This window comes from Pelobates fuscus, chromosome 5 (assembly GCF_036172605.1).
Source record: "Pelobates fuscus isolate aPelFus1 chromosome 5, aPelFus1.pri, whole genome shotgun sequence".
Lineage (NCBI taxonomy): Eukaryota > Metazoa > Chordata > Amphibia > Anura > Pelobatidae > Pelobates > Pelobates fuscus.
The window spans coordinates 342,674,347-342,689,653 of NC_086321.1; the positions used below are offsets into that span (position 1 = coordinate 342,674,347).

The window sequence follows — 15,307 nt, forward strand, 5'->3', positions numbered from 1 at the left end:
TCCTTATATACATCCCCATTTAGTCCCAAATGTTCGCCAGCTGGTTTTCAATTTTCGCGGCATTTTCCCGGTGACGTCATCACGTGTGCCGCGATGTTTCTCCTGATGACGTCATCACGTCCAGCGTGTGCGTTCCATCTTGCGTTTCACAGACCCGGAAGTGGGTCGCGGTCATTGCAATTCAATCGTTTTAGCTCAGAAAGTTTACATGCGAGTAAGGGAAATCGGGGTGGGGGGAAGAGAAAAGGGTTAAAAGAACTCTGGATGGTACTACTTAGAATGAATAAAAAATAAGTAAGAATATATGTTTCCATTACAATTTATATTCATCATGCAGACTGCAATTGCAGGATTTATGAATGCATCTCACTATACAAAACAAAATATAATAAAAAATGAAGAATAAAGATTTATGTGCAAGCATGAATCAACTATTCTGCATGTGTACATATATAATTCTTGGATTTCCATACATATATCATTCTTACTATTTGGAGGTTTTGTCAAATACAAACATTGCTACTCTTTAATGTACATTGATCATACAGTACAATACATTGGTTATACAGTGTTAGTTATCTATACACATTGTAGTGATTGGTGAGACCCATTTATATCACACTTCTGTCTCTTTCTACTTGAAGGTGAATGGAGTTCATTTTATCTTTGAATTAAATGAAATCCAGAATTTGAAAAAATTATAAAAAAGTTTTTTGAAAAAATTATGAGTATACACAAAAAATAAAAAGTTATATGTAATGATGAATATGGAAAATATAAAAAAATAAGAAAATGTATGAAATATATAAAAATATGTAGGAAATATAAAAAAGGTTATGAAAAATTATATCAATAAAAAGGAAAAAATTAAAATAAAATAAAATAAGGAAATGAAATGAAAAACGCAGAATAAAAATTAAAGATTAGATAAAGATGAAAATAAAAATAAATAAAAATAAAAATACAAATAAAAATAAAAATATAGATAAAAATAAAAATAAAAAATAAAAATAAATACGAATGTAAATAAAAATAAAAATAAAAATATATAAAAATATAAATAAAAATAAAAATAAAAAATAAAAATTCAAATATAATATAAATAAAAAATAAATAATTTTTTTTTTTTTTTTAAATGTATATAATTTGAATCTTCAATTTTTTAATGAGAGAGAAGTGTGATAATACCCATGCACTACACAAGAACCGGAAAGGAGATAATTTGTTTAGTCTTCAAAGAAGCTCCACAGGTCAATATCTAGGTTTAGGCCAAGAGGTTGGAGTGTTTTTAATTTGCTGATCCAAAAAGTCTCTCTTTGAGAGAGTTTTTTGGTCAAATTACCTCCTCTCCAATATGGATCCACTTGTTCAATACCCAAAAACATAAAACTCCGCCAGTCAAATTTGTTGCAAGTGTTGCAATGTAGTGGTACTATATGTTTCATTGATTTCTTTCTAATATTATTTTGGTGTTCCAATATTCTCTCTTTTAGTTTTCTGCATGTTCTCCCCACATACTGTTTCCCGCAGGGGCATTGTAACATATGAACTACATTCCTTGTGTTGCAATTAATATTAGATTTTATTTTAAATCGTTCTTTCGTAGTGAAGCTTGTGAAGTCTCTTTTTTGTATAAATTTTTGATTTTTACAGGCTTTACAAGAATTGCAAGGGGTGAAGCCACTGATGTTAGAGGTTATGCTTTTACGTGGGGTTTTTAGGGCATAGCTTGGGGCTAATACATTTTTTAAGTTTTTTGTTCGCCTGAAAATCACTGGTGTTTTTTTTGGTAAAGCTTTACCTAAAATGGGATCTTGACGCAGAATGTCCCAATGTTTGTTGAGGATCTTTTTTATTTTCCAGTGTTGTGTATTGTATTGGGTTGTAAAAGAAAAATTATAATTATCCTTAAAATGTCTTTTGGGGTTTGGAGCTATCAGGTCCCTTCTATTCTTTTTTCCTATTTCTTTAATTTCTTTGTCTAACAGAGTTGTTTCATATTTTTTTGCCACAAATTTGTTTTTTAAATGCTCAGCCTGTTCTCTAAAATCTGAATTTTTCGAGCAATTTCTTCTTACTCGTATTAGCTGGCTTTTTGGTATGGTCTCCAACCATTTGTCTTTGTGGCAGCTTTTTCTATGAATAAAACTGTTACCTTCAGTTTTTAAAAAAAAACATTTTGATTGGATCTGGTTGTTTTCTACAAAGAGGTTTAAATCAAGGAAATTGATGGTGGTGGTGTTAACTTCATATGTGAACTTTAAGCCATAATCATTTTGGTGAATGTAATCTATAAATGATGACAAATCATCCTGTGGTCCTTGCCAAATTAAGATAATGTCATCAATAAAACGCTTCCATAGGACCAGGTTCGCTACCCAGCTATGCCCACTCCATATGTGGTTGGATTCCCAATCCCGCATATATATGTTTGCATAGCTGGGGGCGAACCTGGTCCCCATGGCTGTACCAGTCGTTTGGAGGTAAAATGAATCATCAAAGAAAAAATAATTGTGTTTAAGGATGTAGTGGATACTGTTTAGGATGAAATTTCGAAAATTTGATGATATGTTTTCATCTTTCTCCATAATTCTTTCCACTGCACCCAGGCCTTTCTTATGTTTTATTATTGTATATAATGATGTGACATCTAGAGTCACCCAAACATAGTCGTGTTCCCAAATTATATTCTCCATAGTTCTTAGAACATGTGCAGTGTCTTTTAGGTAGGAGGGGGCTTCTTGCGCATATTTTTGAAGGTGGTGATCCACAAATTCTGAAAGGTGAGCGGATACAGAATTTATACCGCTGATGATTGGTCTCCCCGGGGGTGTTATTGGGTTTTTATGTAGTTTGGGGAGAAAATAAAAAATGGGTATGATTGGAAAATTATTAAAGAGATATTCTTTATTGTTTTTAGAGATTATATTGTTTTCATAAGCCTGGTCCAACAGGAGTCCTAGGATGGTATTACATTTTTTTGTTGGATCTCCTGTGAGTTTGATGTAAGTTTCTACATCTCCCAAGATTCTGTGTGCCTCATTCATATAATATTCTCTCGTCATAATAACTATGGCTCCCCCCTTATCAGCTTCTTTTATTACTATGGTGTCCATTTTTTTTAATTTTGTTATACTTGCTGATTCTTCCTTACTCATATTATATTTATTTTCCCTTGGATTTTTTTCTTTTTCTAATTCTTCTAGGTCATGGCATACCATACTATTAAATGTGTCTAGGAAGGGACCTCTATCTCCTACTGGGTAAAAATGTGATTTCTTTTTAAATTGTTTCTGCTCTAAACTGGTTTCATCTGAACTTTTTGTAAATGTGTTTTCTTCTGTCTCTCTCTTTAAGAAGAATCTCTTAAGTGTCATTTTGCGGATGTATTTCTGAACATCAATGTAAGTGTTAAAAAAATTCATTTTTTGGTTTGGTGCAAATTTGAGGCCTTTACTTAAGGCTTTCAAATCCGTATCACTTAACTCAACATCAGTTAGGTTATAGATTCCATAATGTTTGACAAATGTAAGACAAAGACACTAGAGAAACATTATGGAATCTATAACCTAACTGATGTTGAGTTAAGTGATACGGATTTGAAAGCCTTAAGTAAAGGCCTCAAATTTGCACCAAACCAAAAAATGAATTTTTTTAACACTTACATTGATGTTCAGAAATACATCCGCAAAATGACACTTAAGAGATTCTTCTTAAAGAGAGAGACAGAAGAAAACACATTTACAAAAAGTTCAGATGAAACCAGTTTAGAGCAGAAACAATTTAAAAATAAATCACATTTTTACCCAGTAGGAGATAGAGGTCCCTTCCTAGACACATTTAATAGTATGGTATGCCATGACCTAGAAGAATTAGAAAAAGAAAAAAATCCAAGGGAAAATAAATATAATATGAGTAAGGAAGAATCAGCAAGTATAACAAAATTAAAAAAAATGGACACCATAGTAATAAAAGAAGCTGATAAGGGGGGAGCCATAGTTATTATGACGAGAGAATATTATATGAATGAGGCACACAGAATCTTGGGAGATGTAGAAACTTACATCAAACTCACAGGAGATCCAACAAAAAAATGTAATACCATCCTAGGACTCCTGTTGGACCAGGCTTATGAAAACAATATAATCTCTAAAAACAATAAAGAATATCTCTTTAATAATTTTCCAATCATACCCATTTTTTATTTTCTCCCCAAACTACATAAAAACCCAATAACACCCCCGGGGAGACCAATCATCAGCGGTATAAATTCTGTATCCGCTCACCTTTCAGAATTTGTGGATCACCACCTTCAAAAATATGCGCAAGAAGCCCCCTCCTACCTAAAAGACACTGCACATGTTCTAAGAACTATGGAGAATATAATTTGGGAACACGACTATGTTTGGGTGACTCTAGATGTCACATCATTATATACAATAATAAAACATAAGAAAGGCCTGGGTGCAGTGGAAAGAATTATGGAGAAAGATGAAAACATATCATCAAATTTTCGAAATTTCATCCTAAACAGTATCCACTACATCCTTAAACACAATTATTTTTTCTTTGATGATTCATTTTACCTCCAAACGACTGGTACAGCCATGGGGACCAGGTTCGCCCCCAGCTATGCAAACATATATATGCGGGATTGGGAATCCAACCACATATGGAGTGGGCATAGCTGGGTAGCGAACCTGGTCCTATGGAAGCGTTTTATTGATGACATTATCTTAATTTGGCAAGGACCACAGGATGATTTGTCATCATTTATAGATTACATTCACCAAAATGATTATGGCTTAAAGTTCACATATGAAGTTAACACCACCACCATCAATTTCCTTGATTTAAACCTCTTTGTAGAAAACAACCAGATCCAATCAAAATGTTTTTTTTAAAAAACTGAAGGTAACAGTTTTATTCATAGAAAAAGCTGCCACAAAGACAAATGGTTGGAGACCATACCAAAAAGCCAGCTAATACGAGTAAGAAGAAATTGCTCGAAAAATTCAGATTTTAGAGAGCAGGCTGAGCATTTAAAAAACAAATTTGTGGCAAAAAAATATGAAACAACTCTGTTAGACAAAGAAATTAAAGAAATAGGAAAAAAGAATAGAAGGGACCTGATAGCTCCAAACCCCAAAAGACATTTTAAGGATAATTATAATTTTTCTTTTACAACCCAATACAATACACAACACTGGAAAATAAAAAAGATCCTCAACAAACATTGGGACATTCTGCGTCAAGATCCCATTTTAGGTAAAGCTTTACCAAAAAAAACACCAGTGATTTTCAGGCGAACAAAAAACTTAAAAAATGTATTAGCCCCAAGCTATGCCCTAAAAACCCCACGTAAAAGCATAACCTCTAACATCAGTGGCTTCACCCCTTGCAATTCTTGTAAAGCCTGTAAAAATCAAAAATTTATACAAAAAAGAGACTTCACAAGCTTCACTACGAAAGAACGATTTAAAATAAAATCTAATATTAATTGCAACACAAGGAATGTAGTTTATATGTTACAATGCCCCTGCGGGAAACAGTATGTGGGGAGAACATGCAGAAAACTAAAAGAGAGAATATTGGAACACCAAAATAATATTAGAAAGAAATCAATGAAACATATAGTACCACTACATTGCAACACTTGCAACAAATTTGACTGGCGGAGTTTTATGTTTTTGGGTATTGAACAAGTGGATCCATATTGGAGAGGAGGTAATTTGACCAAAAAACTCTCTCAAAGAGAGACTTTTTGGATCAGCAAATTAAAAACACTCCAACCTCTTGGCCTAAACCTAGATATTGACCTGTGGAGCTTCTTTGAAGACTAAACAAATTATCTCCTTTCCGGTTCTTGTGTAGTGCATGGGTATTATCACACTTCTCTCTCATTAAAAAATTGAAGATTCAAATTATATACATTTAAAAAAAATAAATAAATTATTTTTTATTTTTTATTTATATTATATTTGAATTTTTATTTTTTATTTTTATTTTTATTTACATTCGTATTTATTTTTATTTTTTATTTTTATTTTTATCTATATTTTTATTTTTATTTGTATTTTTATTTTTATTTATTTTTATTTTCATCTTTATCTAATCTTTAATTTTTATTCTGCGTTTTTCATTTCATTTCCTTATTTTATTTTAATTTTTTCCTTTTTACTGATATAATTTTTCATAACCTTTTTTATATTTCCTACATATTTTTATATATTTCATACATTTTCTTATTTTTTTATATTTTCCATATTCATCATTACATATAACTTTTTATTTTTTGTGTATACTCATAATTTTTTCAAAAAACTTTTTTATAATTTTTTCAAATTCTGGATTTCATTTAATTCAAAGATAAAATGAACTCCATTCACCTTCAAGTAGAAAGAGACAGAAGTGTGATATAAATGGGTCTCACCAATCACTACAATGTGTATAGATAACTAACACTGTATAACCAATGTATTGTACTGTATGATCAATGTACATTAAAGAGTAGCAATGTTTGTATTTGACAAAACCTCCAAATAGTAAGAATGATATATGTATGGAAATCCAAGAATTATATATGTACACATGCAGAATAGTTGATTCATGCTTGCACATAAATCTTTATTCTTCATTTTTTATTATATTTTGTTTTGTATAGTGAGATGCATTCATAAATCCTGCAATTGCAGTCTGCATGATGAATATAAATTGTAATGGAAACATATATTCTTACTTATTTTTTATTCATTCTAAGTAGTACCATCCAGAGTTCTTTTAACCCTTTTCTCTTCCCCCCACCCCGATTTCCCTTACTCGCATGTAAACTTTCTGAGCTAAAACGATTGAATTGCAATGACCGCGACCCACTTCCGGGTCTGTGAAACGCAAGATGGAACGCACACGCTGGACGTGATGACGTCATCAGGAGAAACATCGCGGCACACGTGATGACGTCACCGGGAAAATGCCGCGAAAATTGAAAACCAGCTGGCGAACATTTGGGACTAAATGGGGATGTATATAAGGACTGGGAGGGGGGATATGCTTTATGCTGCTATTTCGTTTTTGCACTTTACTGCACCAAGTCCCTGAGGAAGTCCATATCTAGGACGAAACGCGTAGGACGTGCATGGTGACAAGCCGTTTGTTTTTTACCTATATGCAAGTCATTAAATACTTTTTTATTTCAACTCTGGAAGTGTACTACATTCGTGTATATATCTTTTTATTTTGAGATACATACATTCTGCTCTGAGAGGAACATGTGAGGAGGGACAACAGATTGGACACTGAAAGATACCACTCAAGGCTCTTTTAATTCTGCAAATCTGTGAGTGACCAATTGTAACTTTAAATCAGTGCCAGTCCCCACACAGTTAAACGCTATGTTCCTTTATTGTATTTATATTTAGCAGATTTTCCCCTATCTATGTGCATATATCTATTGAAGACAAGAGGAAGTCTTCGAGGAGTTACCAGGATACTTCACCTGAAACATTAAGGGAAGTCCTGGTTTGCTTTAAATCACATATACATAATTTGCTTCACTGGGTTGTGTTCACATATATTGTTGACGTGGTAAAAATGGACTGGGAGGTGCTAAGTTTCTGATTTTAAACATCATTCTCACCCATTTTTGCAAACCATGACTGCTGATATAATGTACAATGTGACAGGACATATGGAGTGTACTGTTCAATTATTATTATTTTTTTTGTATCCAGCTTTATTGATTCTGAAAACGTACTCCACTGTGTATAAAGTGAGACCGTGAACGGCGTTGCCATTGGCAATAATAAAACCTAATGTTATAGCAACTGCAAGGCCTAGATTCATTCTGCTTGTAAAGAGTTTTACTGACCAGGAATTTCTGTCTGTAAAATTTACATTGTGTCATCTTTCTCCCGTATGAAAGAAAAAGTCACATTGTTTCCTCGAGTTCTCTTGTTTAACCGTGTAGAACCAAATCTTACCCTTAGTAGTGATTTGAATGCACGCTTTTACAGTATATAGTTCCTGTGAGTTACGATAGACAATGAAGATGATTTGTTGTTGTATATCCAAGGGCTCATTTTCAATGTTGTCCGTAAGGTTTACCAACCGGCTGTTAACGCTTCATGTGGAACAATTTTGCTGTGATTGGTTGGTTCAACATTCCAGGCAAGGGCTACTTTTATAATAGCTTCTCCCGCCTTCAATGCTCAGTCTGCTTGGACCCCTTGATAGGCAAGCATGGATTTTTATTTTTTGTGAGGGTGACGTAGTTGTAGGCAATTGACTGAGTTTTGCTAGAATAAAGAGCAAGCAAGTTACATAGACTCACACAATGTTTTAGGCCCTTGTTTGATGCCTAAAACTTAGATTTTTAAACCATGTGACAAAATCAGGCACATGCATCAGGTAGCTACATACATATTAGAGCAAAGACAGCTAGGCCCTAAGGGGATGGACTAATCGATTTAAGAGCTATTCAGAATTTCAGCCTTGCTGTCTCAGGCCCAACTAAAGACCATATCAATGGTACACATCATTTTCTTAGCCCAGTCTCACTTTGTTTGTGGGGTTGGAAAAGGATATTAAGTCATATGTCTCATTTGAGCCACTCACTAATTTTCTTGTGAAACCTAGATAACTTGTTCATCACCACAGAGGCAAGTTGTGATCCGATTCACGAAATAAGTAATTTTTTGGAACCTCATTTGCAGCTATTTCCTGTCTTGATGAACATCTAATGCAGGGGTCCTCAAGCTGCGGCCCTCCAGATGTTGCTGAACTACAACTCCCATGATTCTTTGAATTACATAGATAGCCAGAGAATCATGTGAGTTTTAGTTCAGCAATATCTGGAGGGCCGGAGTTTGAGGACCCCTGGCCTAATGGATAGTCACCATAGACCCTTCCCTTCTTTCTGTTTAGCATAGCTGAAATAGGTGACCAAAGATCCCATCATAAATCCTGTCAGACAAATGGCCTACATTAAGGAGAACTCCAACACGAAAAACAATATATATGCGTAGTGTGTTTCTTTGACCCATCACATGCCAGGCACCCCCACCTATATGAATTTAGAAATATATATTACTTACCCTTTTATTCAGCAACAGGTGTATGTTGCTTCTTCTTTTGCTTGGCCCTGGGAAAACTGGCGCAGGCGCAGTGATAGCTGCAAATGCACCAATTAATTGGACAATCATAGCAAAGTTGCACTCCATTAAAACAACTTACTATGTAGGAAAGACAATGAAGTATGGGACCAATATGCTCAGAGACAGCAAATTGACAGCATATTGGTTTTGTTGTGGGTTTAATCAGGTTCTGTTTATATTATTAAGTCAGGTAAAGACAAGAAACAATACTGAGAATAAGGCTGTCTCTTGTAGAAACTCTAGTTGGTATATTCAACATTTGTGAATGCGTGTACAACAGAACAACCTCTGCTAACTATTCGGTACATCCACCAAATGAAGCATTAAACAGACAGCATCTTGCTAAAGGGACTCTCCAGTGACAGGAAAACAAACCTGTTTTCCTGGCACTGCAGGATCCTGTAGATCCTTCAGCTACTTTCCTGAATCCATCGCCGATGTCCCTCGGCGCTGGGTCAGGCTCCGCCCACGCTCCTCTCTTGCCGACGTCAGCCGGCAGGGGAGGACTAATGCGCAAGCGCGGCAATGTCCGTGCGCATTAGAACTCCCCATAGAAAAGCATTATTTAATGCTTTCCTATGGGAAAAGTCTGACGCTGGAGGTCTGTGAGGACGTCCAGCGTCAGATAACGCACCAAAGGTCTGTTATGAATCTGGAAGCGCCCCCAGTGGCTGTCTTATGGACAGCCACAGATGGCAGACTTAGAGCTGCAATATAAATATTGCAGTTCTCTGGAAGTGCAATAGGGGCACAGCAGCCAGACCACTTCAATAAGCTGAAGTGATCTGGATGCCTGGAGTGTCCCTTTAAATTCAAATGGGAATGCTACGGGTCCACCAAACAGCTCCAGTCTGTTAAAATAAAAGTGAATGTACCATTAACAATTCTACAATTGATGCTATCTTTAAACACATTTCAACATTACAGACAGTTATTGAAAATGCTTGCGAACATGACAGGTGTGTTCTTTGAATTTAATTCTCCATCTGTGCGGATGTGATTTCTATCCTCTTCTAAAGTCATTAAAAATAAACATTTCTCTAGTCTCTCATGTTATAAATATAATATTGGGCTGGGACTTTGCTAACAAGCTTCAATTTGAGTCACCGGGTGACTCAGAGCTTGATTAAAGCATTCACAGATAGCTCCGGCAAGTGAGCGACAAACTTCAAATAATCAAAGAAGGCGCATTAAAAGCAAACTCACTCATATTCTCTCTCTCCGTGCCTAGAAGTAAAGCGCCGAAGCTCAGATGTTCATAAAAGTATTTTATTTCGTCTGTCTATGAAATCTGTGAGATTCTGTGTCTCACACTCTGCTTACCTTTTCTCTTTACATCTTGTGACGGCATTTAACCCCTTAAGGACCAAACTTCTGGAATAAAAGGGAATCATGACATGTCACACATGTCATGTGTCCTTAAGGGGTTAAACAGTTTCCCTGTGAAAATAAAGTTATGTGTATATGACAAAGATTCTACTTAGATTCTTCTTTTTTATTAGTCCAGTGATGGGTAGCCTTTGGCACTGGAGCTACTATAAACTACATTTCCCATGATGCTTTACCACTGGTACCTTGTTGCTTCTATTGATCCCATCTCGTGTTATACTCATCCTGAACATGATAAATAATTCAAGCCCGCAACCACTGTAGTGCAAAAGGTTTAGTCACCAATCTCTTAGACTGCCAGAATAGGTCCTCTTGCATCCGCTGAAGTTAACAAAGCATTCTACATCGCTATGGACTAGGTTGGAGCTTTAGAGGTATCTGTTTGTCTTTAATTATAGAGCCTAAAGAGATGTAGCATTTATGAAGAGGTTAAAATGATTAAGCTGCTAATTAACGTAAAACTATGCTTACATGATGCGTCTTATTGCAATTATCTATATATAATATATGCATGTGTGTCTCTTCAACAGACACAACTGCTCACGGATAGTAGAGTACTGATAGGGTGCAACACCCTAGCCATTTGCAAATGATTTCTTTCTGCTATAAGCCTGGAGAGAATGAGTCTGCATCTCCCTCCTCGTTCCCATAATGCTGCCATTTACATCACTCTGTGCAGCGCTGGACAAGACTGTGCCAGGAAATTTGAAACTAGTATGCATCCAGTAATCTGGAATAGCAGAGCCTGAATTAGCTGGGATCCTTTTAGCTAACTTTGCCGGAGCAATAAACTGATGATCCCTGCAATTTCATTGATCGATGGGTAACTGCTGTACCTGCCATTGTCACTGTAAGTAGCCTCATGTTATCTTTTGTCCTGTACACATAATATTCTGCTATCCCTGCTGTAGCCAGCGACTGCTTATGGGGTTTCTGTTTGTGTGTGTGTGTGTGTGTGTGTGTGTGTTTTTTGGCAGTATCCACCTTTTTTCTCCTGGAAAATGTGCAGTAGAAATTAGATGTTTGTTGAGCCTGCATGCAAAGCTTTCTTTGAAATTTCTGAATGTGAAACAAAAGCTACACAGCAGAGGTCCATTCCCCTAAACTCAACGAGTAAGACAAACGATGGGTGATTTCATTTTGTCTGTCCCTGCATCCTATGAAATGCTATGTCAGCTTAATCACTGCACAATGCCTTCCGGGGCTATGCTGCATGAAACAAGCCAATAGGCTGGATACGTACCTTCCTCTGTGCTGATGATGTTCATTCTGATTTCTGATTAAATATCTTTTTCTCCTGGGGGCCACTGGCCCCCCCATAATGCCTCATCTGCAAATACAATCCGGGCGCAGCTTCCCCTTCTTTCTTTATCTAGGGAAAACGCAGTCAGAATGGGAGGAGTTTTCATTAAAAGGTACAATCCACAACATTATATCAGCCCTGGTACCTCGGAATAGGCAGAGGCTCGGAGCTAAGAGCATTGGATGGCTTCTGCTAATGTCATCTAGCACCGTCTGTCTCTCCTCCAAGTGACAGCACATGAACAAAAGAGAATAGGAAAAAAAAACAAAAAACAAAAAAAACACATCTTTATGAAATAGCTGTGCTTTTTTTTTTCCAGCAGGAAAATTGAAAGTTTCCTCTAATTTATATATATTCCTCGTGGCCTTACATTGTATCAACGCTTGCCTATGCCATAATTTTTTTCAGATGTCCCCCTTAAACAGGATTTTGCTGTCTATTTTAGGGGTAGTTCTGGGATGTGTCTAAGCCCATTAAATCTATTTTAACCTCTGATGTGTCTGTTTATATTTAACGTGGAACTTTTACAAGAGGTGTGGATTATAGGGCGGTGAGTCTTCTTTTGACAAAATGTGGATTAGCCCTGTTGCTAACCCTCTGATGATAGTGTTACAACAATTTGGTTTTCCTGTGATGGATTAGTAGGGGGGGGGGGGGGGTTGTGTGTACTACTAACCTTCCATTCTGTGGGAGAATGCTTAATGCAGTATGTCATGAGATTGGAGATAATCACATTTTCTTTGAAATATCTGCAAAACACGCGCTGTGTATAGTAATTTGTACAATACAGAACGTTTTATTAGTAAGGAGCACATGATAAGCGATTGTCTTACACACAATTCTCAGCTGTCCTCACCATTCTTCAGAGCAGATATGTTTACTTGACCTCAGGTCTTTTGGAATTCGGAAGATAGGATGCCAGCCGGGCTAAAATTACTGCTTAGTCTTCCAGTGATCAGTCGTTATATATTATATGCACTATAGAGTGTTACATGATACGATATTATTAATAAGACTTTATGTGCGTTTTATCCATTTTAATTCACTTACAGCAGAACAATCTCAAATCACAAAGGGATGAATTTTGTTCGAAGTTGTCAATGGTTCCTGGCAATTTTTTGGAGGTTTCTTCTCGATACTCAAATCTTCTAATATTTGTTAGAAGTTGGTGGCACATTCACCATTTTCCATCTTTCAGCTAAGATTAGCCGTAATCGAATGGTGACAAACTCTACTCTCTGTTGGATCTTGTTGTTTATAAATTTCATCCAGTCTAGATGCCAAAAGTCATTTTTGGACTATTTAAAATGTCTCCATGCATTCTTCAGCAGCCACAAGTGATCAAATTTTGGAGTCAAGAACACAACTCTAACTCCCCCTAAATTTTACTGTGAACTCCCAAAACCGTGGTATGCATTTAAGTTAAGATTAGAAATAACAGCTGTAGTGTATCTCCATAACTATCTTGCTTTCCAACATATGTGTTATCCAAATTGGTTGATCTGGTGTCTTCCAGGTCCAAAGCCGGGTTATGATGACTTAGAATGACTTTTTTTATTTTTGTTAATCAGTTGTTTTCAATATAAAAGACAACTTAATATGCAGTGTAGTAGACAATGGAACAATTTTGATGTTCAAACCAGTGATGACGCCGAAGGACAACCTTCTTACTTTGAAGAAGTCTGAACAGTAGAGTAGAAAATTGCTATTCATAGAAATAGTTCAAGATGGATACCCCAAAAATTCTAAAAGTGCTATAAAATATCGGATTGTAAATGAGGACGGCATGAAATTGAACCACCTAGAAAGGAACTTGAGAGAGGAAACGTGAACAGGACATGGTAAAATAGAGAGAACTATCCAAGTATATGATCTTTCTAATTGCCACCAGTCTAACCAAGAACTTTAACCCCTTAAGGACCAAACTTTTGGAATAAAAGGGAATCATGACGTGTCACACACGTCATGTGTCCTTAAGGGGTTAAAGGCCTTGTTACATTCATTATTTTATTTGTACGTTATATTTACCGATCTACAGCTCACAATAGAAATATTAAAAGTTCATTCAAGCCAGTCAAATTTGCGCAGTTCTTTTTACTTGTGTGTTTTATTCATCCAATGTATAGCTCTGAGGAGTATCTTGGTGGTTTAATAAATAATATTAATTGCAAGCGATATTGTCATGTGTGGGGTTTCAAATCAAGCGTGATAGCTGTTACTGTATTGTTGTGATACGTGGCTGCTATCGATGGAGTTAATTCTGAAGTCCACCAAAAAAACATATGTTTTTTGAGACAAAGTAAGCTTGTATTAAAACATGTGGTACGCAGCAGTCCTAGTTCCAAGTATGTTGATTTAGCCACTTGCTTTATAAACACACACACAATATACTAGTTTAATATGCCCTTTGCATATTCTGTTTCTATCTTCTTCCCGCTAGCATCACACTAGGTGCCAGACACACAAATATACCAAACATTCCTACTGAGGAAGACTATGGAAAGGACCGTGATATACCATACCTCCCAAGTGCCCCTATTTAGAAGGGACAGCCCCTATTATTGACTCCAATCCAATCTATAACACAGACTGTGCTCCGTAGCGCCATTCGAAGCCCATGCCACTCTTCAATAGTAAATTTCATATTCAGTCCTCTTACCCACTTTGTCATATAGTCCAATTTTGGACCAGGTTCCCCAGCAAAATAAGCATAGCAGATTGAAATGGTTCGTCTAAGGTCAGGATCCAAAAGATATATCTTTTCTAGATTAGACATGTTTACGTTACGTTCTCCAAGATCCCTATCCGAGGCGTTAAAGTGTTCACTGAGCAAATTTACCATTTGTCTATGCATAGGGGCAACAAAGGCGACCAGGCCAAATTTGACCTGTAACTGGTCAAAAGATAAAAAGGAATTGGACAAAAATAAATAATCAATATGTATGACAGAGTGGGAAAGCCAATATTCCACGTCTAAGTCAGGTAATGCAGATCGCAACACCGATAAGGGAGTATCTCTGGACCAGCTAGTGGAAGGGTTAATCTTGGTGTATAACACTCTCCAAGCCTTAGTAATAGCTTTGGTTGTTTGATACATATTCGCCATCTGCGGCCGAAGAGCAGGGGGCAACCATAAGACTTCCCTAATAGAGTAAGTTAAGATCTTGGCAGCCTCCATCTCCAGCCACAAAGGACGAGCATGCTAAAATAAATTATATGGAGTAATTGGCTACCATTATTTAGTTAGTCCTTCAATTATGAATTATTGCTATAAATCTCTAGCTGTATCAATCTATATCCATCCATAACCCTTTAATTTCTGCAACTTCAGTGGCATTGAAAGTAAAAAAAAAAAGTTAGAGAAAAAAAACTGGGTTCTGTGAGGTCCCTGCATGGAACAAATGAGACAATATAGACATAAATGAGCGGAATGGTTAGCTAGCAATCATCATAACACCTTCCC

The 15,307-nt window shown here is 36.1% G+C and overlaps 1 protein-coding gene across 3 annotated transcripts in view; it reads left to right on the plus strand.

The window, feature by feature from the left end:
- Positions 1-15,307, plus strand: part of PSD3 (pleckstrin and Sec7 domain containing 3) — a 492,046-nt gene that overhangs the window by 154,734 nt on the left and 322,005 nt on the right. The window contains exon 1 of one of the 3 annotated variants that reach the window (XM_063455814.1): positions 11,192-11,391. The exons of the other annotated variants lie outside the window; for them this stretch is intronic. Coding sequence (XP_063311884.1) covers positions 11,361-11,391 — 31 coding nt within the window. The 5' untranslated portion in view covers positions 11,192-11,360. Of the gene's footprint in view, positions 1-11,191; positions 11,392-15,307 lie in introns of those variants that run through there. 3 annotated transcript variants of the gene reach the window in all.